This window comes from Medicago truncatula, chromosome 2 (assembly GCF_003473485.1).
Source record: "Medicago truncatula cultivar Jemalong A17 chromosome 2, MtrunA17r5.0-ANR, whole genome shotgun sequence".
NCBI classification, from domain to species: Eukaryota; Viridiplantae; Streptophyta; class Magnoliopsida; order Fabales; family Fabaceae; genus Medicago; species Medicago truncatula.
The window spans coordinates 37,948,413-37,971,779 of NC_053043.1; the positions used below are offsets into that span (position 1 = coordinate 37,948,413).

General features: G+C 30.4%; 4 protein-coding genes across 4 annotated transcripts; 2 read left to right on the plus strand and 2 right to left on the minus strand.

Moving 5' to 3' along the window:
• The first annotated feature begins 1,082 nt into the window (after window positions 1-1,082).
• On the plus strand, window positions 1,083-2,195 carry LOC11405276 (late embryogenesis abundant protein D-34). Its single transcript, XM_003596300.3, has 2 exons — window positions 1,083-1,491; window positions 1,866-2,195. Exons 1-2 carry the CDS (start codon window positions 1,174-1,176, stop codon window positions 1,950-1,952), a joined length of 405 nt encoding a protein of 134 aa, XP_003596348.1. The 5' UTR covers window positions 1,083-1,173; the 3' UTR covers window positions 1,953-2,195.
• Window positions 2,196-4,061: 1,866 nt separating this feature from the next.
• LOC11406225 (late embryogenesis abundant protein D-34) lies at window positions 4,062-5,581 on the plus strand. The gene is made up of 3 exons (XM_003596301.4): window positions 4,062-4,465; window positions 4,992-5,207; window positions 5,316-5,581. Exons 1-3 carry the CDS (start codon window positions 4,148-4,150, stop codon window positions 5,412-5,414), a joined length of 633 nt encoding a protein of 210 aa, XP_003596349.2. The 5' UTR covers window positions 4,062-4,147; the 3' UTR covers window positions 5,415-5,581.
• A 2,963-nt stretch (window positions 5,582-8,544) lies between these two features.
• LOC11405708 (uncharacterized) lies at window positions 8,545-11,159 on the minus strand. Its single transcript, XM_024777106.1, has 5 exons — window positions 10,901-11,159; window positions 10,202-10,224; window positions 9,058-9,225; window positions 8,704-8,871; window positions 8,545-8,595 (listed from the first exon to the last, which is right to left on the minus strand). The coding sequence occupies exons 1-5, from the start codon at window positions 11,157-11,159 to the stop codon at window positions 8,545-8,547; spliced, it is 669 nt and encodes a 222-aa protein (XP_024632874.1).
• A 7,750-nt stretch (window positions 11,160-18,909) lies between these two features.
• Window positions 18,910-21,193, minus strand: LOC11413376 (uncharacterized). Its single transcript, XM_003596307.2, has 6 exons — window positions 20,923-21,193; window positions 20,363-20,622; window positions 19,893-20,057; window positions 19,597-19,764; window positions 19,407-19,483; window positions 18,910-18,955 (listed from the first exon to the last, which is right to left on the minus strand). The coding sequence occupies exons 1-6, from the start codon at window positions 21,191-21,193 to the stop codon at window positions 18,910-18,912; spliced, it is 987 nt and encodes a 328-aa protein (XP_003596355.2).
• Window positions 21,194-23,367: the final 2,174 nt, after the last annotated feature.

Below are 23,367 nucleotides of genomic sequence, written 5' to 3' on the forward strand. Positions count from 1 at the left end.
CCGACTTAGTCTTCCAAAAAAACCTTATTTTAGAGACTGGACAATCAAATATCACATTTTTTTTATTAGAGAAAATTTGGATTAGTGAAGGGAAATTTCGCATTGTTAGAAGTTAGTTAGGAAAATTTGTTCCCCAAAAAAAAGTTAGGAAAATTTGTTAGAAAAGTAGCTATAAGCGATAACATGTTTCCCAAGTAACTTGCATAACAAGTAATGTAGACTATAAATAGTTTAGCTTGCATGTATGTGTTTGTATTAGAGATTTTCCCAAAATAATATACAGGTTTGATTTCTCCTACAAACTCTCTGTAATATCTTTTCTCTTTTCCTCTCTATTCACTCTCAAAATTCACAAATCAATCCATTTGTTCTAACACTTATAAAACAAGCAATTTCATTGAAAATTTGTAGGAGAATTTACATATAATCTGACGATTGTACTATTCCGTGCTCAAACCAAAGTCACAACTGATGTGAGTAAAAGGTCTAACCGTATGTGCCAATTAATTGTGACTAATAAATATCACTCTTTGTGCTTGTATTCAACATGGAAGGAAAATATTTGTATAAATATTTACTATTTTTAAAGAGAAAAAAGAAATATTTTACACATCTATAAGAATTGAGTATATTATTTAAAAAAAAAAACAGTTATAGTGTAGATTTACGTGACAATATGATGAGTTTTTTTTCATTGAATTATACCTATACGATACAAAATTATTTTACAAGGCATCTCAATTGAACTCATTTTTAAATTTATGTAGGTCTCATTTTTTTCTTTCTATTTGATACTATACTATATTGTATCAATGAATCACTCTCTTTCTCAATGCATTGACATAGTTAATTAGTCTGCTACTGCAAAATAAATTGTCTATATGCCATATCAAGAAACATCTTGACACAAGGAAAGAAGAATCCTGATTGAGAACTTATCATGTATTCTCCACCTGTCCCATATTGAACATGCACCTACAATAGTGTCCTTCACCGCTTAGTTACGATGCAATGAACATAACTTTATCCGTGTCAGTGTGACAGTGTCACAATATGATACGAGTATATATAAATAATCACTTCACCCCTTAAGCAAGCAAAATCAAGAAAAGAAAAAAAAAGAAAGATAGAATCACTTTTGTTTGAGAATAAGCTGTTATTAATCTCCTCATCATGAGTCAAGAGAAGCCACGAAGACCTGAGCAAGAACCAATAAAATACGGTGATATATTCAACGTGTCTGGTGATTTATCATCACAGCCTATTGCACCAAGAGATGCTGCAACCATGCAATCAGCAGAAGATAGAACATTGGACCATGCTCGAAAAGATGGGCCTGCTTCACTCATGACTTCTGCTGCTCAAAAGAATGAGGATGCTGGTTTCATTGATAATAACACTGCAACAAATATAGCAAGAAATGAAGGTGTTGCTGTTTCAGAAATTAATAATGGAGGCAAACGTGTTATCACAGAGACCCTTGGTGGACAGGCAAATATTTATTTCTTTGATAGATAAATAAATGACAATAATCATTAAAAATTCACACACGCAAATGGAGGAGCTGGGTTTCGTAACTTTGGTCACGTTAATCTGTATAACAATTTCAATATTTTTTTCGGTCTGACCTAATACTTATAAATAAGCATTCATACCTTTTAACAATATTTAAAAACATAATTTTTTTTAAAAATGTTTAAAGTTATTTTGAAATCTTTGATTGATTTGAATATATATACTTCTTAGACATGCAAGAATAGCTAGGCCAATTAATTTAATTTGTTATTTCAAATGCTCTTCTTTTTTTAGAAAAAAATAATAATATTTGAGATATTGAATTGCATGTTTATTCTTTAATGGAACAGGTCCTGGGGAAGTACGAGGAAGATGCAGATGGGGCAAAAGGGACTAAGGATGCAAATTCCAAGCATGCAGGACTAAGGGCTGTCTAATAGAAATACTGAAATTATATATAAATAGTTCCCTTGGGGTTTAAGTTTAATATATTTTGTTTTCCAGCAATGTTTAGTTTAGCTTTTTTGTTCTTTTATTTCTTTAGGTAAAAATGCAAATTTTACCTTTTTGACAAAGGGTTCTTTGGATGTAAATGTATTATCAATCCAACTTGATGGTATTAGTTTTTTAAATCCTTATCAAGTGGAGTTTCATGAATGCCAATTGAATTGTCTTTTGAACACACATGTCAATGAATAATTAATATTACTGATAAAATATATTTTAGGGAAATTTATATGATTGTGTTTCATACTAAAATATATTTTACAAATTGTCCCGTAAAATGCTGAATTTATGATCTACATTTGAAATGTATTCACAGATGGTAATATGATTTTAATGGACTTAGTTTTACTTTTGATATTATCAATGACAATAATTCATATTTAAGATTTTTTCATGTTATAATAATTAAAAATTTAATATTAGAATCCACGGTGGTCGGGATGTAAGATGTGTAGTGTTGTAAATAAGATTTTCTTAAAAAGAAGTTAAGAAAATAAGATTTATTCTTAACAAAGAAGAAATTAAGACCAGTTTAATCTGCTATTCAAAATTCACCGATAACTAGTCAAACGAATTTCACATTTTTGATTCTCTCCTTTCAATCAAGTATCTCTGATCCTTCTAAAATGTATCTATCTCTTGATATTCTTTGTCTCTCTTGTTCATCTTTATTTAATTTTCTCTCTAAAATATATCGAGATAGACACAAATCGAGGAAGAAGAGAGAAAAATAGAGTGAATAAAAGGAGAGGATCTGAATCCAAAATTTCAGTATTAAACACCATTGCGGAAAACATGATACCTTAAATATGAGAGGTAGGGGAATGGAAAGATCGTACCTATATAAGGTACCTAGATATAAGAAGTAGGGGATGGAGAGATTGTACCTATATAAGGTGTAAATATTCTCATTTTTATTTTTAATGAATATTGACAATTGATTAAATTTAACAATTTTTTTTAGTTCCACTTGATTTGAGTCTTCAACCTTGAATCCTTCGGACTTGTAAACTGATTTTTTTGTTTTTGTTTTTGTATTCTCTATTAGTCTTTCAGGAAGCCTTATTTTAGAGTTTGGTCAATCAAATATCACATTTTTTTTATAAGAGAAAATTTAGATTAGAGAAGGTACATTTTGTATTGTTAGAAGTGTTAATTCATGGTTTGAAGTTAGTTAGAAAATTAGTCATAAGAGATAACATGTTTCTCAAGTTGCTCTCATAATATATAATATGGGCTATACAAAGTTTAGCTCTCATATGCGTTTGTATTAGATATTATTTCAAAATAATATATAAGTAGTTTAATTTCTTCCATAAGTTATCTCTAATCTCTTCTCTCTTCTGCTCTCTATTCTCTCTCAAAATTCATAAATCAATTCTTTGGTTCAACATGTATAAGATCAGGAAAAACTTCCAATTTCATTGAAAATTTGATGCAGAATTAACATATAATCTAACAATTATATAATTCCGTACTAAAACTAAAGTCACAACTGATATGAGTAGAAGGTTTAACCATATATACCAATCACAATTGATAAATATCACTCTTTTTGCTTGCATTCAATGTTGAAGGAAAATATTTGGTAAATAATATTTTCCACATCTATAAGAGTTGAGTATATTATTTTTTTAAAAAAGTTACAGTGTAGATTTACGTGACAATATGATTATTTTATCAAGCATCTCAACTGAACTCATTTTTAAATTTATGTTTTTTTTTTTTGTGTTCGGAGTTTAAACCTTATCAATATTTATATTTATGTATTATTCTTATCAACTGAGTTAAGTTCATAAGACTTTAAATTTATGTCTTATACGCCTAGGTTCAATTTTTTTTTCTTTTTGATACGATACTATATTGTATCAACGAATCACTCTTTTTCTCAATGCATGCCATATGAAGAAACATCTTGATTCTTATTGAGAACTTGCCATGTATTCTCCACCTGTCGCTATTTGAACATGCGGTTGTGTCCTTAACCGCTTGCAATGCAATGAATATAACTCTCACCGTATCAATGTCACGCACCTTCACTCCTAACAAAGAAAATTCACAAAACCAAAAAATAAACATAAAATCACTTATTTTTAAGAGCAGTTTTGGTAACAATAATATCATCATGAGTCAGGAACAACCAAGGAGACATGAGCAAGAACCAATAAAATACGGTGATGTGTTCAATGTGTCTGGTGAGTTATCATCACAACCCATTGCACCAAGAGATGCTGCTACCATGCAATCTGCAGAATATAGAACATTTGGCCAGACTAGAAAAGATGGGCCTGCTTCTCTCATGACTTCTGCTGCCCAAAAAAATGAGGATGCTGGTTTCATCAAACATAACACTGCTACAAACATTGCAAGAAATGAAGGTGTTGCTGTTTCAGAAACTTATGATGGGGGCAAACGTGTCATCACTGAGACTCTTGGTGGACAGGCAATTTTTTGAACTATATTATATACATAATTTTTGTTTTATATAATTAATATAAATAATTAATAATGGTCCCATAGAGATCTCTCGGTTGATAAGGATATTACGGTATTCAGATGTGAAATTTCAATCACTAGAATACTAACAATTTTTTTGTTAATTATGATTTAGATTTCAGAGGGTACTACTCTCAAGACCTTTCCAATACCAATTTATGTGGATCATTTTAGTCCATATAAAGTTTTGCTCCGACTTTAATTGACCTTCACTAATGGAATTGGATTTAAATTGGTCCTTAAATCGGAGATAGAGATTTAAAAAATATATAACTTGTTAATTATTCTTTTTCTTTAAAAAAAAGTTATTTATTATTTTGAGAAAAATAATAATTATTGTCACAATATATTTTGAAACAATTATTCTCGTCACAAATGTACAAGCACAAGTACAATTTATCAAGAACTTTAGGGTATATACTTAAAAGAATTTATTACATCTATATATGTACTTCAATTTATTAATGGAACAGGTCCTAGGGAAGTTTGTGGAAGATGCAGATAGGGCAAAAGGGAATATGGCTGGCGATGAAATGGAAGACGAAGGTGATCCTAATCCTGCCTCAGCTCAAGCTCCTAAAGTGGGAGCAACAAAAGACATTGATTTTATAAGTAACAAAGGTGGTGGTGCCATGAATCCTCGGTTTGCTGGGAACCAAAATGAGTATGCTAGGTCAAATGATTCAATGGTACGTAAACATGTCATATACTATGTTGTACATGTTTATTGTTAGCATGTATGTTTCAAAAATCACGTTTGATACTTTTTTTTTAAAGTGCAACTTGTGAAAACACAGGTGGATAATGAAAACCCTGGAGTTATAAATAGTGTACCTGGTGGCATGGGAGCATCCATGGCAACTGCGACTGCAGATCGAGTTAAGAAAAACAAATGAAGTGCACTTTGAAGTTTGAGTTCCAATGTTCCAATTTGTTTTTCAGCAGTGTTTTATTTTACCTTTTTTTGGCTGTGTATTATTATGACTTAAAGTTAATCGTATAGCTCTAATATCATAATTCCTAAATAAGAACTGTATATTGATCTAATGTTTGTTTAGCTTAACTTATTTGCATTTATCTAGTGACATAATAACATCATTGTTTATGAGAGTTATAATGAAAATAGTTTATAAAATATACATAAGTTGTTTGCGAGAACTTACGAATATAGCTTATAAAATAACTTATTTTGACAAACAATCGTCTCTCTTAAGATATTTTATGATAAATATTTTATAACTTAATACAAAAGTCATTTTGGTTCTTTATAACACATCTTTTCTTGCAAAAAATAACTTATACATAAACGTTTATTATGCTTCTGCAACTTGGAGAGTATGTTAAAAATTCTTAGATCTTTCACATAATAGAAACTCTACACACAATACTAATGTCATATATTACAGGTATGATCCTTGGAGCATTCCCAAGGGGTATTAGGTTTTCTAAACAATAGAAGATGCAGTCAACGGATTCGGATCCTCTCCATTGAAAATTTTCTCAAATTTTCTCCATTTTCAATCTTTACCAATTAAAATATTACAACTACTTTCATTATAATTTAATTCTCACTTTCTCTCTCATGATTGATGGTTGAGATTTCACATGAGAAAACTTAGAGAATTTTAAATAGAGAGAATCCCAATCTGCAGTCAACATGACAAATAGACACACGTGTGAGTATTATCGGTTGAACTTGGGATATAGGGTGTATTTTTTAACAACATAAAACTTTAATTTATTAACTATTTTTTGGGAACTTGGTTACGATACACAATACTAATACTAATACTAGTGTTATATATTAGAGGTATGATTCTATGGATGTGTCGTAAGAGGTGATCAATTTTGTAAACAAGAGAAGATGACAAATACAAATGCGTGAGCGTTACCGGTCGGTTCGACTTGAGCAAAGGCAACATATATATAGAAAAATAAAATTAAAAAATAAGACAAACTTATACAGTAGCTTTTGTAACTTACATAAATAGAGTAGCTTTGTAGAATTATATGGGAAAGGTATTATACGGGTAGTACTTGGATGATATTGGTCAATACGGGAAAGTGGAGAAGGATATAGCAAGTGGATGCAAAAAATAACAAAATCATTGCAAATGGATATTAATTTAATCTGATTTAATTCTTTGAATATAATATTACAATTAATTTGTGTTTCTATGGTAGGATTTTTTAGCTATTGTGGTTAAGATTATTGATTTGAGTGGTTGTAGTATCGTATTTGAGCGTGTATGCATTTCGATATGGTTTTAGTTAGATTGTTCTTTTTAATGGGGACGTCATGGTTAATAGATTGTTTGCACAATTTAGATAGTATCGTAAATATATAGTTTAACATATAGTGTCCTAGTCTACAACTTAGATATTTCAATATTTTTTTCGGTGGCTGCAATCCATGAATGGATGTAGAATTTTGATAAAATAAAAATAAAAATACACTTTATGTGTTGCGAGAGCTTTGTCTCTTTTTTAGTTTTGGATTGAATAATACTTTGATCTTATCAAGAAACCATGTTTCTTGTGGCGATCCTCTACTAAGTTGATCATCTTCCTTAAATTGGGAAATTGTATTAGCTACCATTTCTGTCTATTTTCCACCGTTCTTCACCTTTTTAATATCATATTTTATCCAACATTCACAAAAATACAAAATTAAAATTCTATCTCCTTTTGATCCTTATCAGTGGTGGATATTGTCAATTTGCATTCGTGGTAATGTTATATAGTATAAATCTTGGGTCATTTGCAAAAATCTCCTACTCAATCGAGTTGCAGAACAAAAAGTGCTACTCATGGCTTTGTTGGAATAGCAAATTAGGGAAGTAGAACTTGGATGGGTAATGATCTCTATTTCATCTGATGAATTCACCTATATCACTATATAAAAAAATATTTTTATTCTTTTTTATGGTAGAGAGGACTATAGTCACTCAAAAAATGAAGGTTAAAATAACTAATTCTGAAGTATATGAAACACTAAATTAAATAGACAAATTTTTTTTTTAGAACTACGTCATGAACAAAAATTGCACAGTTTTCAAACAAGAAAAGCATAGGACTTTAACATTTTTGTTTACTCTATTTGATTTAGACACTAAACAGAACTAAACAAAAACATGTAGCACGAGATCGATAAAAAATAATATTGTTTTATCTCTTACTAAACCACGAAACAACTTATTATCCGAAGTATAAACTATCAAAAATTACTAGAATACCTTATTTTTTATACAAAAATATCTTTTTTATTGTTAACATGATTTTCTTTACCGTTCTATCTCTCTCAAATACAGTTATGTCTTGTTATAGTGCTTCATCATGTCATGTGATGTTTTGTAAATCAAACACATTCTATATCACTAAGCTAGTATTACTATGAGAATGAATCATCTCATATCACTTAAGAGATCATTCTCCATTATTCATCAAAAAGAAGAGAGAAAGTGAATTTATAAAAAAGTAAATTTATAAAAAAAAAAGAATAAAAAAAAAAAAAAAAGCGAGTTTTAAAGATAGAGATCATAAAAAATAAGTGAGAAAAATTAAAAGAATCCATCCTTCAAATATAACATGATAAATTCTTGTTCTTAAACAGAATCATGCATTCAATACTTCATAAAGATAAGATTCAATCATGTAAAACTCATTGACAACAATGAGATAAGCTTCAAGTTAACACATGAATATCAAAATAATTAATGAAAAAAGGTACTGGTATAATTATCTGAAGTAAATACATCCAACATAAAAAAATAAATTTGAGCTGATGGATACCAGTTCCGGTGAGATACCAACAAGTGCATTATACAAATATCATAGCTAAGTATGAATTACGTGTCCAAAATCAAATTATTTAAGAAGTACTATGCAGAACGAAAAAGGTCTTCATACCCATAGAGAATTCATCGATTTCTACGCATTATTTTTCGTAGAAGTCAAAGCTTCTGATTTACAAATAGGACATTCATTTTTTATTACCAACCAATTTTTGATGCACTCCACATGATATTAATGCTTACATTGAAGGATTCCAATCTTCTCCTGGTCTTCAAATTCAGTCTATCCAATTAATAAGGAACAAATAATAAGTATATTGAATTAAGATCGAAAAAAAGACTTTGAAATATATGTACGAAACTAGAGAAAATAGTGACTGAAATGACATACTTGACATATTGTGCAAACAACAATTTCTTTGTCGTTAAAAGGTAACTCCTCCAAATTAGTACAATTAGGGTATGGGATGTAGACTCTTGTCTCTAGTTGATCCGTAATTCTTTCCTCATGTAAACCAGTACTCACACTACCGATCCTCTCACCCAATGCAATAAACTCCTGTAATCAATGATTTCAAGCGTAAATATTTTTCAATTTTTTGTGTAACCTTCAAACTCCACGGTCCTATATTTCACATATGATAGAAAAAAAGTATAATTTGAATATGTGTGTGTGTGTGTACGCGCGTGTGTGTATATATATATATATATGTGTGTGTGTGTGTGTATGTATATATATGTTGACCTCATAAGACATGTTGTTCATGTCCAGGCGCATGTCTTGATGTTGATCAAGCAGAATTTCCACTTCATCATAATCTAAATCAATAATGTCAAGAAGATTTTGCATTTGATCATTTAAAGCAACACCGTCAAGACGGTTTTGCACTCCCTCATTTAAAGCAACGCCATCCTATACAAATGAAGTTCAATTGATTAGGAAATCTACGTGTTATCTTAATATATACTCCTAATCAATAAGCACATGCAGATACATTTATTTATTTTTCTTTATCCTTAAAAAAACAAAATAAATATATGTTTATAATTTTTTTTAGAAATAAATGCAATTTAATTGAATAATTTGAATTGTCTATAATTCTAAATTCTTGAAAATTTATCAATTACCTCGTCAAAACACACTCTTAAAAAAATAAGTAAAGAGACTTTATAATTTGTGATGAGGTAATTGATAAAAAGAAATAGTTTTTCTATCTCTAATTTTAAATATTAATTTAATTATTTTCAAGTTGTGAGAAAATACTACATCGATTTGTGCAGATTCAAAGGGATGAACACTTTGATGTCCGAGAGTCATCTCTGGCATCATTCCACGAGATTGCAAAATATGAAGGCCTGATTGTAGAGGATTTGCACCACCGCGTGGAGGATTTGGTTGAACTCCATGCATAGGAAGTGTTGGACGATGATATCATGGTGTTGTTGATTAACAGGAGGATGAGGAAACCTTAAGTCATTCCTATTTGCAGTTGTATCATTTGTATTGGATGCTGGAGAATGATAGTGAGACAATCAAACAAACTTTACTAAAATAATAGATTCAAAGAAATATTTCTAATCTTAGGCACATCAAACATGGAAAAATTAAGTATGCATTAATACAATCTTAGAGCATGTTCACTGGAGAATTCTTAAAATGAGTTTTTAAGTGAGTATTATGTGTAACATCATCCATTTCTAATTTTTAAATATCAATTTATCATAAGCATTGAACTAGGTATGACAACAAAACCCATACCCGTGGTTACCCGCCCAAACCAAACTCAATTTGATGGGTTTTTCCCGCTTTGACTGGGTTTGGATATGGGTTTGGGTTATCCTCGATTTCAAAAACACGGGTATGAGACGGGTAACAGGTATATAAGTACCCACCCCAAACCCATAACCAAACCTGTCACAAATGCAGAAAACTACTTTATGCTGATATGCCATGTTATTTTGTTTGATAATTGTCGTGTTATAAAAACTACCATTGATATTTAAAGGAGCAACTAAATCAGTCGGTCTAACAAATGTTAAAGTGAACATATTGTTGGATAATGCATTACAATATTTCTCAGGGGTTGCAAAAAAACATCTATTTTTTATTAAAAAAAATTATTCAATGCGGGGACGGGGACGGGGACAGGATTCAATTTCTCATCCCCGTTGGGTATGGGTAGGGTAACGGGTAAGTATATGATAATCGGGTATGGGGACGGGGAATGTAAAACCCGTCCCCACCCCGCCCCATTGTCATGCCTACATTGAACCCTTCCAATGCAATTTTTCTAAAAGTTTACTGAATGGATTCCATCAATAACTACACATCATTACATTACAACAATAATTTTTATTATTCTACCAATAATTGAGAGAGAGAGAGGGAGAGAGAGAGAGAGAGAGAGAGAGAGAGAGAGAGAGATACTCTTAAAAGTTCAAATCCAATGATATCTAAACAAATCTTTTCGTAAATTTATTTATTGAAAGTTTTTTTTTTTCATGTTGTCACAAATATGTATATTTGTCAAATAGATGAGAAGATATATCAAAGAGAAGAACATCAAAATAAGAAAATAAAATTTTACCTTGTATATGAGGCGTTGGCCAAAAGTGTTGCACCAAATTGTTTTCAGGAACTAAATGGCTATTACCGTTATTCACCATAATTGATTGACCGGGCCTTCTCCATGAATTACCAAGTTGTCCTACTTGATCGAGCAAGTGAATTTGAGATAACAATGTTGCATTATCCCTCATAGCAATCCCATTAAAAGAACTTGCCAATGTACTAGGAGATTGGTGATTTCCTCTAATCCTTTTGGGTGGACCTCTACCAGAATCCATGGAGTCTATGCTTCTTCTGAATTGAGATAATTATGCTCAGTTAAAAATTTGAATATTATCATATTTGCATTTTTTTTTGCAGCAAAAACACTAATAATTTACTCACAACTAATAAAAAAAAATTTAAAATAGTTTCTAAGAAAATAAAATAAAATTGTTAATCTCCTTGGTGATTTAGTTGATAACAAATAATATTTTGATAATTTCAATTTAGAAAAACTTCAGTAATAGATGCAATTGAAACATAAATAGTTAATATTATTCAATAAATTTTGCATATACTAAAAAACACTTAAAAAAAACTAAATATCTTAAAGTTTATTTTGATTCAACCGTTCAAATCTCGCTAATAACTTTTAGTTATTAAAATGATACTCCATTCGATCTTTATTTTAAAAAATAATATACATCAATTGATTAATTGATATATCTATGGTCTATAATATACATCAATTGTTCAATGAATCTAAAAAGTAAATTATTTCTCATAAAAAAGACTAGAGGAAAGTATTTCATTACCAAGATCATAAGACTTGTTAGGCTTGATACGCATTTCAAGATTTTGCAACATAATACTAAGTTTTTATCGAATAAATGACTAAAATATAACATTACTTAAGAAAAATTCAAAATTCTCTTCATGTGTTATAATGCTCATATGTACTATTAAATGAGCATTTATTTGATCTACACATACATAAAACTAATAATCGACCCCCAATGTTGTGTGGATTTTAGAAGGATTTTTATCATTGTGTTTTCTCCGTCGAATTTGACATTTTTAAACGAACATATTCAATTTTTTTTTTAAGTAAATGAGGCACAAATGAATCTACAACACCCCAAGTAGATTAAAATAAAAATAAAAAAGAGTAGAAAAGACTAACTATTATGTCAACACTAACTATTTTATAGTCAAAGCAAAAAAAAAAAAATAAGCCTTTTGATGACCAGAATACAATAAAAAGTGAATAGTTGATATAACAGATCTGGATGAAACAACCACAAATAAAATAAAATAAAATAAAATGATACAAAACAATAAGAAGGGTAAGGAAAACCACAAATATCAATTTACAATTATGTCAACGGTAACTATAAAATTGTCAAATCTAGTAGAAAGGGGGAAGGGGATATACTCATATACTAATATTCAAAATGAGAGACAAAACTACATGATACTTACAATGGTGGTGACGACACGATGATGAGTCTTTTGATGACCGAGACAAAATAAAAAGTGAATAGTTGATATAACAGATCTGGATGAGATGATTCAAATTTGTTCTCTGATCATCTAGAATATACTTGTGGGAATCGAATATGGTGGTCGCGGCTGTCTTAAAGAGAGCAATGAGATATCTTAATTTTGTTTTACATATAAAATAGGGTATTGCCAAAATGTTTGTGCACGTCACATGATAAGAAAGAGGTCTATAATTAATTTATTATTTATTTTAATTATATTTAAAATATTAAATACATAGGTCGAATTTTCAAATAAAAATACAATGTACCATTATGTTAAAAAACTAAAACAAATTCATGCTCTACAAAATTTATACCATATATTTCATATCTATGAGTCTTGGTCAAATCTATTATTTTCATTAATGATATATGATATATAAATAAATAAATAAATAAATAAGGGTGCACATCACATTTTGATTTATTACAAAATATTTTAAAATGAATTATTTACTTTCTCCATTCCTTTTAAATTTTCAATTTTGTAAAAAAAGATTTATTCTTATTTACTTGTTATTTTAAAGTCCAATGCAACATGAACTATTATTTTATCAATAATCTCTTCCATTTATTTGAAAGAGTCAAAAGTGTAAATAAAAAGATAATTAAAAAAGAGAGTACATTTTTTTTTAAGAAAAAATTTAACATGTTCATAACTGCATACATGAGTGAGATATAAAAACAAAAGCGATTCTAAAGTATGGCTCGACTAGGGTATTTTTTTATGGAGTTCACCGCAAAATCTCATAAACCTCCGGATGATGATCCTAATCAACAAAAAATATTCTTCCGTGAAAAACTCATGGGAGCCCAAGAGCCTCTCCCGAGGTTAGAAAGAACTAACTTAATTGAGAAGGATCTATTCAAGATAGAACTACAAGACGATGATCGTTTGAAGCCATGATGTTTCTTGGATGAAATATTGTATAGGGGCTTCAAAAACATCTTCAAGATGTTGTTATCATCAAGTAACTCGATAAGAAAATTGGTTACAACACAATGATGAATAGACTATATGTTAAGTGGAAGCCTACTGGAGGAATTAAAATTGTGGATGTCGACAATGACTTCTTCATGGTGAAGTTCGATGTAAGAGAAGACCGTTAGAAAGTGATTGGTGAAGGTCCTTGAATGATCTTTGATCATTATTTGGTAGTTCTTGCATGGACACCCGACTTCGATCCAAAAAAGGTAATTATTGATCGCACTTCAATTTGGGTTCGTATTCTCGGGTTAGGCATGGAGTATTATGACGAAAGTGTGCTTCTTGCATTGTGATAAGCTATATGAAATCCTATCAAGATAGATTTTTGTACGAATGATGCATCTCGGGGAAGATTTGCTCGCATATGCATAGAGATTGATCTCAGTCTGCATGTTCTGGGTCAAATCTGGTTTCGTGTCAAGTACGAAGTATTACACCTCCTGTGTAAAAAGTGTGGACATTATAATCATGTTTAGAGAAACTGTACGATGGAGGCAGAAGAAAATCGAACCTCAGTGACGCACGGTAATGAGGCAACATGAACGATGCACCTGAACCTCACGTAACTGCCAACAATTGTATGATGTCTCAACTACGTTGGCACCACTAACAAACAAAAATCATATGCAACCATATGTGTGTGTGTGTGTGTACTACGCACCATCCCATGTCTTGCTCGGGGTGTCTAAACACCAGTACAGTTGGCGGCTCTACTTTGGGGCTATGTTTTTTTGGCCAGTGGTCTGGTGCGTCGGTTCCATAACGTGTTGGTGTTGCTCGACCACCATTCACGTCAGTTTTTTAGTTGGAGCAATCAGAGGTGCTCCAAGCCTTCGATTTTCTAAACCCACAAGGGCAATCTCACTCCAGATCCGGTGGCACAAGTGATTTTATATGAACATACTTGTTTCTATTCTCAGTTCGCTTCTTTGGGTCTTCGTCGCCGTGCTTTTTGGTGGATGCTTCTCCATACTTTGGTTTCCTCGTTCTGCTTCAGATCTATTGAGATCTACAGGTCTCAAAGTTTCAAATTTTGTGTCTGTTGCTCTGGAGGTTGAGATTGTTTATGGTTGCTTCTTTAAAAACCTCGTTGTCGTCACATTGGGTTTGCTCAGATCTGTTTCGCTAGGTACGAGGTTCGTTGGGCCCGAAAAGGTTGTAATGTTGTTGTGTTTTGTCGCTGGGGCTGGTTCTTGAATATGTCTGTGTTGGCGGTTGATTCATACACCATTCCTCATAAGATATAAGATCAGTTGATTTTATTTAGCTTAGTTTGTGTTAGTTCGTTCAATGCTCGTAGACTGTTACATATCAATTTCTTTTGCAATCTGGTTTCGGGACCTGCATTGGGCTTGGTGGATTGCGCTTATGATGTTTATTTCTTTGCGTTGAATTTGAGTTCATCATTGGATTTACGTCCAGTTGTTCTTTTCAAATACCATTTTTTGTTAATCTTTGTTGTATTGCCATGTAAAGGTTTTTGTGGTTGTTGGGTCAGGTTTATCTCCCCCTTGCTTTTTGTACTTTCTTTTTTAATTAATATATTTTCCTTGCTTAAGAATTATATTTATATATACGTATGTGTGTGTGTGAAGAAAATACAATAGAAGATGGGGCCGAACCGAACCCACTTCAATGGCAAAAAAAAGGGAAAGGAAAAACAAAAATGAAAAAATAAAATAAAATAGGCTTATGCTTAATACATAAGTTTTACATGTTAATTATATTCATTTTTAATGAGAAGAAGGAGCACCCTTTGAATGGGTTTTATAGGTTGAATTTGCTCCTTTTGCCATTTTCTTCTTCAAATTATAAGATACATATGGTGTAAATGGTACCTCCTTTTCACTATCACTACATTTTGCCTTAAGTTGTGAAACCTGTCAAATTACCGCAATATCATATAAAACCACTTTGCTTAAAATTGGACGGGTTTCACTTCAATGTGTGTTTCTAGAACCTCGCCATCATGAATACTCTATTTGCATTGCTAACTAAAGGTTGGGAATTCTCTAACTCGGCAGGAGTAGGAATGCTATCATCACATTGTGTATTAGTTGGAATGTGATATGCACATTATTCCTCTAGTAACCTAGCATTTTGTTCCTCCTCTACATGGGGAACAACCAACAAAGGAGTACCATTGGGCATGACATCGGTTTTGGAATCATCTTCATGAGGGAGTATGAACTTGATCATCAACCGTGTGAAAATCTTCATTAGTGTCTTCAACATGAGCCTCATTATCATGCGCATCAACAAAAGGTATATTGGTCGTATCTTTGGTTTCCATATCATTATTGTACTCCGCACTTTGATAATTTTAATTGGAAGGTATAATCTTATCCATCTTATCAATAGAAGTTGATTTTCCACTAGATGAGACTTGTTGAGATAGAGGCTAAATCCCAAATTGATGTTTTAATGATAACAAACCTTATGAAATAAAATTTTTAATTTTACGAATGCCGATCTACTAATCTTAAGGTTTTATTTAAAGGATAAGAATCAAAGAAGTGGACAAGCTAGAAGCCATTTACATCAACAAGCATGTAGATTAAGTTTTTTTTTTTTTTTATAATATAAAACAAGCATGAAGATTAAGTTTTTTTTTATTAAGAAGCATGACGATTAAGTTATTAGAAGAACATGTTGGTTGATTTTACATTTGTTTGACAATATTAACTTCAGATATATATCTTATAATTTCTTATTTTTACTTATAAGTTGCGCATTTAAAATTTTATATTTTTCTTATTTTATATTGGACGGGGTTTCACTTCAATGTGTGTTTCTAGAACCTCGCCATCATGAATACTCTATTTGCATTGCTAACCAAAGGTTGGGAATTCTCTAACTCGGCAGGAGTAGGAATGCTATCATCACATTGTGTATTAGTTGGAATGTGATATGCACATTATTTCTCTAGTAACCTAGCATTTTGTTCCTCCTCTACATGGGGAACAACCAACAAAGGAGTACCATTGGGCATGGCATCGGTTTTGGAATCATCTTCATGAGGGAGTATGAACTTGATCATCAACCGTGTGAAAATCTTCATTAGTGTCTTCAACATGAGCCTCATTATCATGCGCATCAACAAAAGGTATATTGGTCGTATCTTTGGTTTCCATATCATTATTGTACTCCGCACTTTGATAATTTTAATTGGAAGGTATAATCTTATCCATCTTATCAATAGAAGTTGATTTTCCACCAGATGAGACTTGTTGAGATAGAGGCTAAATCCCTAATTGATGTTTTAATGATAACAAACCTTATGAAATAAAATTTTTAATTTTACGAATGCCGATCTACTAATCTTAAGGTTTTATTTAAAGGATAAGAATCAAAGAAGTGGACAAGCTAGAAGCCATTTACATCAACAAGCATGTAGATTAAGTTTTTTTTTTCTTTTATATTATAAAACAAGCATGAAGATTAAGTTTTTTTTTTATTAAGAAGCATGACGATTAAGTTATTAGAAGAACATGTTGGTTGATTTTACATTTGTTTGACAATATTAACTTCAGATATATATCTTATAATTTCTTATTTTTACTTATAAGTTGCGCATTTAAAATTTTATATTTTTCTTATTTTATATTGGACGGGGTTTCACTTCAATGTGTGTTTCTAGAACCTCACCATCATGAATACTCTATTTGCATTGCTAACCAAAGGTTGGGAATTCTCTAACTCGGCAGGAGTAGGAATGCTATCATCACATTGTGTATTAGTTGGAATGTGATATGCACATTATTTCTCTAGTAACCTAGCATTTTGTTCCTCCTCTACATGGGGAACAACCAACAAAGGAGTATCATTGGGCATGGCATCGGTTTTGGAATCATCTTCATGAGGGAGTATGAACTTGATCATCAACCGTGTGAAAATCTTCATTAGTGTCTTCAACATGAGCCTCATTATCATGCGCATCAACAAAAGGTATATTGGTCGTATCTTTGGTTTCCATATCATTATTGTACTCCGCACTTTGATAATTTTAATTGGAAGGTATAATCTTATCCATCTTATCAATAGAAGTTGATTTTCCACCAGATGAGACTTGTTGAGATAGAGGCTAAATCCCTAATTGATGTTTTAATGATAACAAACCTTATGAAATAAAATTTTTAATTTTACGAATGCCGATCTACTAATCTTAAGTTTTTATTTAAAGGATAAGAATCAAAGAAATGGACAAGCTAGAAGCCATTTACATCAACAAGCATGTAGATTAAGTTTTTTTTTTTCTTTTATAATATAAAACAAGCATGAAGATTAAGTTTTTTTTTTATTAAGAAGCATGACGATTAAGTTATTAGAAGAACATGTTGGTTGATTTTATATTTGTTTGACAATATTAACTTCAGATATATATCTTATAATTTCTTATTTTTACTTATAAGTTGCGCATTTAAAATTTTATATTTTTTTTATTTTATATTGGACGGGGTTTCACTTCAATGTGTGTTTTTAGAACCTCGCCATCATGAATACTCTATTTGCATTGCTAACCAAAGGTTAGGAATTCTCTAACTCGGCAGGAGTAGGAATGTTATCATCACATTGTGTATTAGTTGGAATGTGATATGCACATTATTCCTCTAGTAACCTAGCATTTTGTTCCTCCTCTACATGGGGAACAACCAACAAAGGAGTACCATTGGGCATGGCATCGGTTTTGGAATCATCTTCATGAGGGAGTATGAACTTGATCATCAACCGTGTGAAAATCTTCATTAGTGTCTTCAACATGAGCCTCATTATCATGCGCATCAACAAAAGGTATATTGGTCGTATCTTTGGTTTCCATATCATTATTGTACTCCGCACTTTGATAATTTTAATTGGAAGGTATAATCTTATCCATCTTATCAATAGAAGTTGATTTTCCACCAGATGAGACTTGTTGAGATAGAGTCTAAAATCCCTAATTGATGTTTTAATGATAACAAACCTTATGAAATAAAATTTTAAATTTTACGAATGCCGATCTACTAATCTTAAGTTTTTATTTAAAGGATAAGAATCGTGGACAAGCTAGAAGCCATTTACATCAACAAGCATGTAGATTAAGTTTTTTTTTTCTTTTATAATATAAAACAAGCATGAAGATTAAGTTTTTTTTTTTTTATTAAGAAGCATGACGATTAAGTTATTAGAAGAATATGTTGGTTGATTTTATATTTGTTTGACAATATTAACTTCAGATATATATCTTATAATTTCTTATTTTTACTTATAAGTTGCGCATTTAAAATTTGATATTTTTCTCGCTTAATCGTACTTTTAAGTTTGCGCCCCCCCCCCCCCCCCCTAAACTTAATTACTTCCTTTGTATTTGTCTGTATTGTTTTGCAAATTAAACACACCCTATATCACTAAGCTAGTATTACTACAAGAATAGATCCTCTAATGTGATCACACAGTTCTTTGAAATCTCCATCATTCACTAAAAAGAAGAGAAAAGGAGACTTTATAAAAAAAAATGAATTTTAAAGATGGAGATCATAAAACATAAGGTGGAAAATTGAGAGAATTCATTCCCATAGTCCTACACAAAACAAATATAAATCATAAATTCACAATATAGCTTGATAAATTCTTGTGCTTAAACAGAACCACACATTTAATACTTCATGAAAATAAAATTCAATCACGTAAAACACAATAGCAACAATGAGATAAGTTTCAAGTTAATCCATAGATATAAAAATAATAAATGAAAAAAGTAATGATATAATTATTTGAAGTAAATACATCGAACATAACAAAATAAATTCAAGTCGTTAGATACTAAATCTAGTGAGATACCAACAAGTGCATTATACAAATATCATAGCTAAATATGAATTATGTGTCCAAAATCAAGTTATTGAAGAAGTAATATACATAATGATAACGGTCATCATATCTATAGAGAATTGATAGATTTCTATGCATCATTCTTCATATAAGTTAAAGCTTCTGACTTACAAATAGGACATTCATTTTTTATTACCAACCAATTTTGTATGCACTCGACATGATATTCATGCTTACATTGAAGGATTCCAATCTTCTCATGATCTTCAAATTCAGTCTACCGAATTAATAACAAAAAAAAATAAGTATATCAAATGAAGAACTGCCCAAAAAAAAATCCTTCGAAATATATGTACAAAATTAGAGAAAATAGTGAATGAAATGACATACTTGACATATTGTGCAAGAATCAATTTCTTTGTTGTCAGAAGGTAACTCCTCCAAATTAATACCATTAGGGTATGGTGTGTAAATTTTTGTCTTCAGCTGTGTTGTAATTGCTTCCTTTGATAAACCAATACTCACATTACCGATCCTCTCACCCAATGCGATGAACTCCTGTAATTAGCAATTTCAACGGTTAATATTTTTAACTTTTTGTGTAACGATCAAACTTCATTGTTCTATATTTCGCACATGTACATCTACATTGATAGAGAAAATATACTTTGAATATATATATTAACCTCATAGGACATGCCCTCAATTTCCAAGCGCATTCCTAGATGTGGATCAATCAGATTTTCTTCTTCATCATCTAAATAAATCCCATCAAGTAAATTTTGCACTTCATCGTTGAAAGCAATATCATCAAGCAGATTTTCCATTTCCTCATTTAATGAAATATCTTCCTATACAAATGAAGTTCAATTGATTAAGAAATCTTTGTGTTCTTCCCAAAATAATTAATTAGCACACGCAAATACAAATACAGTTATTTTATTTTCTTTGTCCTTTTAAAAAAACTAAATAAATACTCTCCTCCATCATATTTATAAGAGATATTTTGGTCAATAAAATTTGATGTATCTGATCCGAATTTTGTATTAGGTACATCAACTTTCGTTGATTAAATGTCTCTTATAAATAGGATTGGATGTAGTGTATGTTAATGAAAACTTTTAGGAGAAAAAAAAAAGTAGTGAGGAAATATTACATCATCCTGTGACGATCCAAAGGGATGAACACTTTGATGTCTGAGAGTGTTCTCAGACATCACACCACGAGATTCCAAAATATGAAGGCCTGGTTGTAGAGGGATTGCACCACCAAGTGGAGGATTTGGTTGAACTCCATGCATAGGAAGTGTTGGGCGATGATTAACATTGTGTTGTTGATTACCAAGGGGACGATGATGATGAAACCTTAAGACATTCCCATTGCCACTCTCTAATGAACTTTCATTTGTATGGGATGCTGGAGAATGATAGTTAAACAATCAAACAAACATGTATTTCTAATCAACACATCAGACATGGAAAAAACATGCATGCATGAATGCAATCTTAAATGTTCAAATCCGATGATATTTAAACAAATAGATTTTTCATAAATTTATTTACCTCGAGAAAGATTTGTTTCATGTTGTCACAAATATGTACATTTGTATTTTTTAAAACTTTTTACATGTTATTAATTCATTGACTTATAAAATATCAAATTAATTAGAAGATATATCAATGAGAAAAGCATATCAAAATAAGATAATAATGTTACCTTGTATATGAAGTGTTGGTTGAAAGTGTTGCACCAAATTGTTTTCAGGAATTAAATGATTATTTTCATTATTCACCATAAGAGACCGACCTGGTCTACTCCATGAATTACCAAGTTGTTCTACTTGATTGAGCAAATGAATTTGAGATGGCAATGTTACATTACCCCCCATAGCAACCTCGTTAGGGGGAGAAATAGAAGAACTTGCCAATGTATTAGGAGATTGGTGATTTCCTCTAATTCTTTTGGGTGGACCTCTACCATCATCCATTGAGTATATGCTTCTTTTGAATTGAGATAATTATGCTCAGTTAATAATTTGAATACTATCGTCTTTGCATTTTTTGCAACAAAACACTAATATTTTACTCATAATTAATAAAAACTTTAAAAAATAGTTTCTAAGTAAGTAAAAGAAAATTGGTAATTTACTTGGCGATTTAGTTTATAACAAATAATAATTTGATAATCCCAATTTAGGGAAAAAAATCTAATTGATGCAATTGAAACATAAATAGTTAATATTATTCAATAAAATATCCGTATACTAAGAAACACTTCAAAAAACTAAATATCATAAACTTTATTTTGATTCAACTGTTCAAATCTCGCTAATAACTTTTAATTCTTAAAATGATACTCCCTCCGGTCTTTATTATAAAACATAATTCAATTTTTAGGTCCATTTACTAAGTAATATATATATGATCTCGATATACATCAATCGTTCAATGAATCTAAAAAGTAAATTGTTTCTTGTAAAAAGGACTCGAGGAAGTATTTCATTGCCAAGATCATAAGAATTGTTAGGCTTGATATACATTTCAAGATTTGGAGCATAATACTAAGTTTTATCGAATAAATGACCCAAATCTGACATTACTTGAGAAAATTCAAAATTTTCTTCATCTGTTATAAGGAGCAATTATTTGATCTACAAATGCATAATAATAATAATAATAATAATAATAATAATAATAATAATAATAATAATAATAATAATAATAATAATCGACGACCCCTAGAAGACTTGGCAGTCGTGCCTCAAGGTTTGGTTCTGTGGATTTTAAAGGGATTTTTATCATGGTGTTTTTTCCGTTGAATTTGACGTTTTTAAACAAACATATTCAGTATTCAATTTATTCACAATTTTTTAAGCAAATGTGACGCAGATGGATCTACGAAATCATAAGTAGATTAAAATGAAAATAAAATAAAAAAGTACAAATGAGTAAGACACATAAAGTCTGACCCAGTCAAAGCAAGAAAAAATCCCAAAAGGGTGATACAAAATAACAAGAAGGGTAAAGAAAACCACAAATCTCAATTCACAAATGTCAACCTTAACTATAAAATTGTCAAATCTACTAGAAAGGGAGAAGGGGATATGCTCATATACTTATATTCGAAGTGAGAGACAATATTATATGATACTCACAGTGGTGTTGGCAACACGATGATGAGTCTTTTGGTGACCTGGAGAAAATAAAAAGTGAATAATTTATATTGCAGATCTGGATGAGATGACTTCAAATCTGTTCTCCGATCATCCAAAAGATTCTTGTGGGGAACGAAAAAACCAATAAAAATATGGTGGCCGCGGCTGTCTTAAGTAGAGCAATGAGATAACTTCATTTTATTTTTGTTTTTATATAAAATAGGGTTTTGCCAAAATGTTTGTGCAAATCACATGATAAAGAAGTGGTCTATAATTAATTATAATTTATTTTTAAAATATTAAATACAAAGGTCTAATTATTAAATAAAAATACAATGTACAATAACATTAAAAAAAATAAAATTGATGCTCTACAAAATTGATGACGTATATTTTCATATATATCAGTCTTGGTCAAATCTACTTTTTTTATTAATGATATATGATATAAAAATAAATAAATAAGGGTGCACATTTTTTTGAGGAAAGATAAATAAGGGTGCACATCACATTTTAATTTATTATAAAATATTTAAAATTATTTATTTACTTTCTCCATTCCTTTTTAATTTTCACTTTTCTAAAAAACAATTGTTCTTATTTACTTGTTATTTTAAAATCCAATGCAACATGAACTATTATTTTGTCAATAATCTCAACCATTTATTTGAAAGATTCAAACGTGTAAAATAAAAGAATAAATAGTTACGGCAATGTAGAAAAAAGATAATTAAAATAGAGAGATTACATTTTTCTAGGAATAAGTTAACATGTTCTTAACATAAGTATCCTTTCAAAAAAAAAAAGATGTTCTTAACATAAGTGAGATAGGGTCATTTACTTATTCTTAAAATATAATTTAATAATTAAAAATTTACGAATACCTATTTTTAACGAAAAAATTTACGAATACTTGATTTTCATACTTCAAATACTTTTTAATTTAAAATATATACTTTATCATTATAAGAAAAATCACCAATATTGGTTTTCATGCATTTCATTAT

Excerpts from the sequence above, each read along its gene's own strand:
- LOC11405276 (XM_003596300.3), top strand. The coding sequence starts at position 1,174 with ATGAGTCAAGAGAAGCCACGAAGACCTGAGCAAGAACCAATAAAATAC. Across the intron at positions 1,492-1,865 it reads CAGAGACCCTTGGTGGACAG|GTCCTGGGGAAGTACGAGGA; the intron begins GCAAATATTTAT and ends TTAATGGAACAG.
- LOC11406225 (XM_003596301.4), top strand. The coding sequence starts at position 4,148 with ATGAGTCAGGAACAACCAAGGAGACATGAGCAAGAACCAATAAAATAC. Across the intron at positions 4,466-4,991 it reads CTGAGACTCTTGGTGGACAG|GTCCTAGGGAAGTTTGTGGA; the intron begins GCAATTTTTTGA and ends TTAATGGAACAG. Across the intron at positions 5,208-5,315 it reads CTAGGTCAAATGATTCAATG|GTGGATAATGAAAACCCTGG; the intron begins GTACGTAAACAT and ends GTGAAAACACAG.
- LOC11405708 (XM_024777106.1), bottom strand. The coding sequence starts at position 11,159 with ATGGATTCTGGTAGAGGTCCACCCAAAAGGATTAGAGGAAATCACCAA. Across the intron at positions 10,225-10,900 it reads GCCAACGCCTCATATACAAG|GTTTGGTTATGGGTTTGGGG; the intron begins GTAAAATTTTAT and ends CATTTGTGACAG. Across the intron at positions 8,596-8,703 it reads TTGTTTGCACAATATGTCAA|ACTGAATTTGAAGACCAGGA; the intron begins GTATGTCATTTC and ends TTAATTGGATAG.
- LOC11413376 (XM_003596307.2), bottom strand. The coding sequence starts at position 21,193 with ATGGATGATGGTAGAGGTCCACCCAAAAGAATTAGAGGAAATCACCAA. Across the intron at positions 20,623-20,922 it reads ACCAACACTTCATATACAAG|CATCCCATACAAATGAAAGT; the intron begins GTAACATTATTA and ends ATCATTCTCCAG. Across the intron at positions 20,058-20,362 it reads TTGGATCGTCACAGGATGAT|GAAGATATTTCATTAAATGA; the intron begins GTAATATTTCCT and ends TCATTTGTATAG.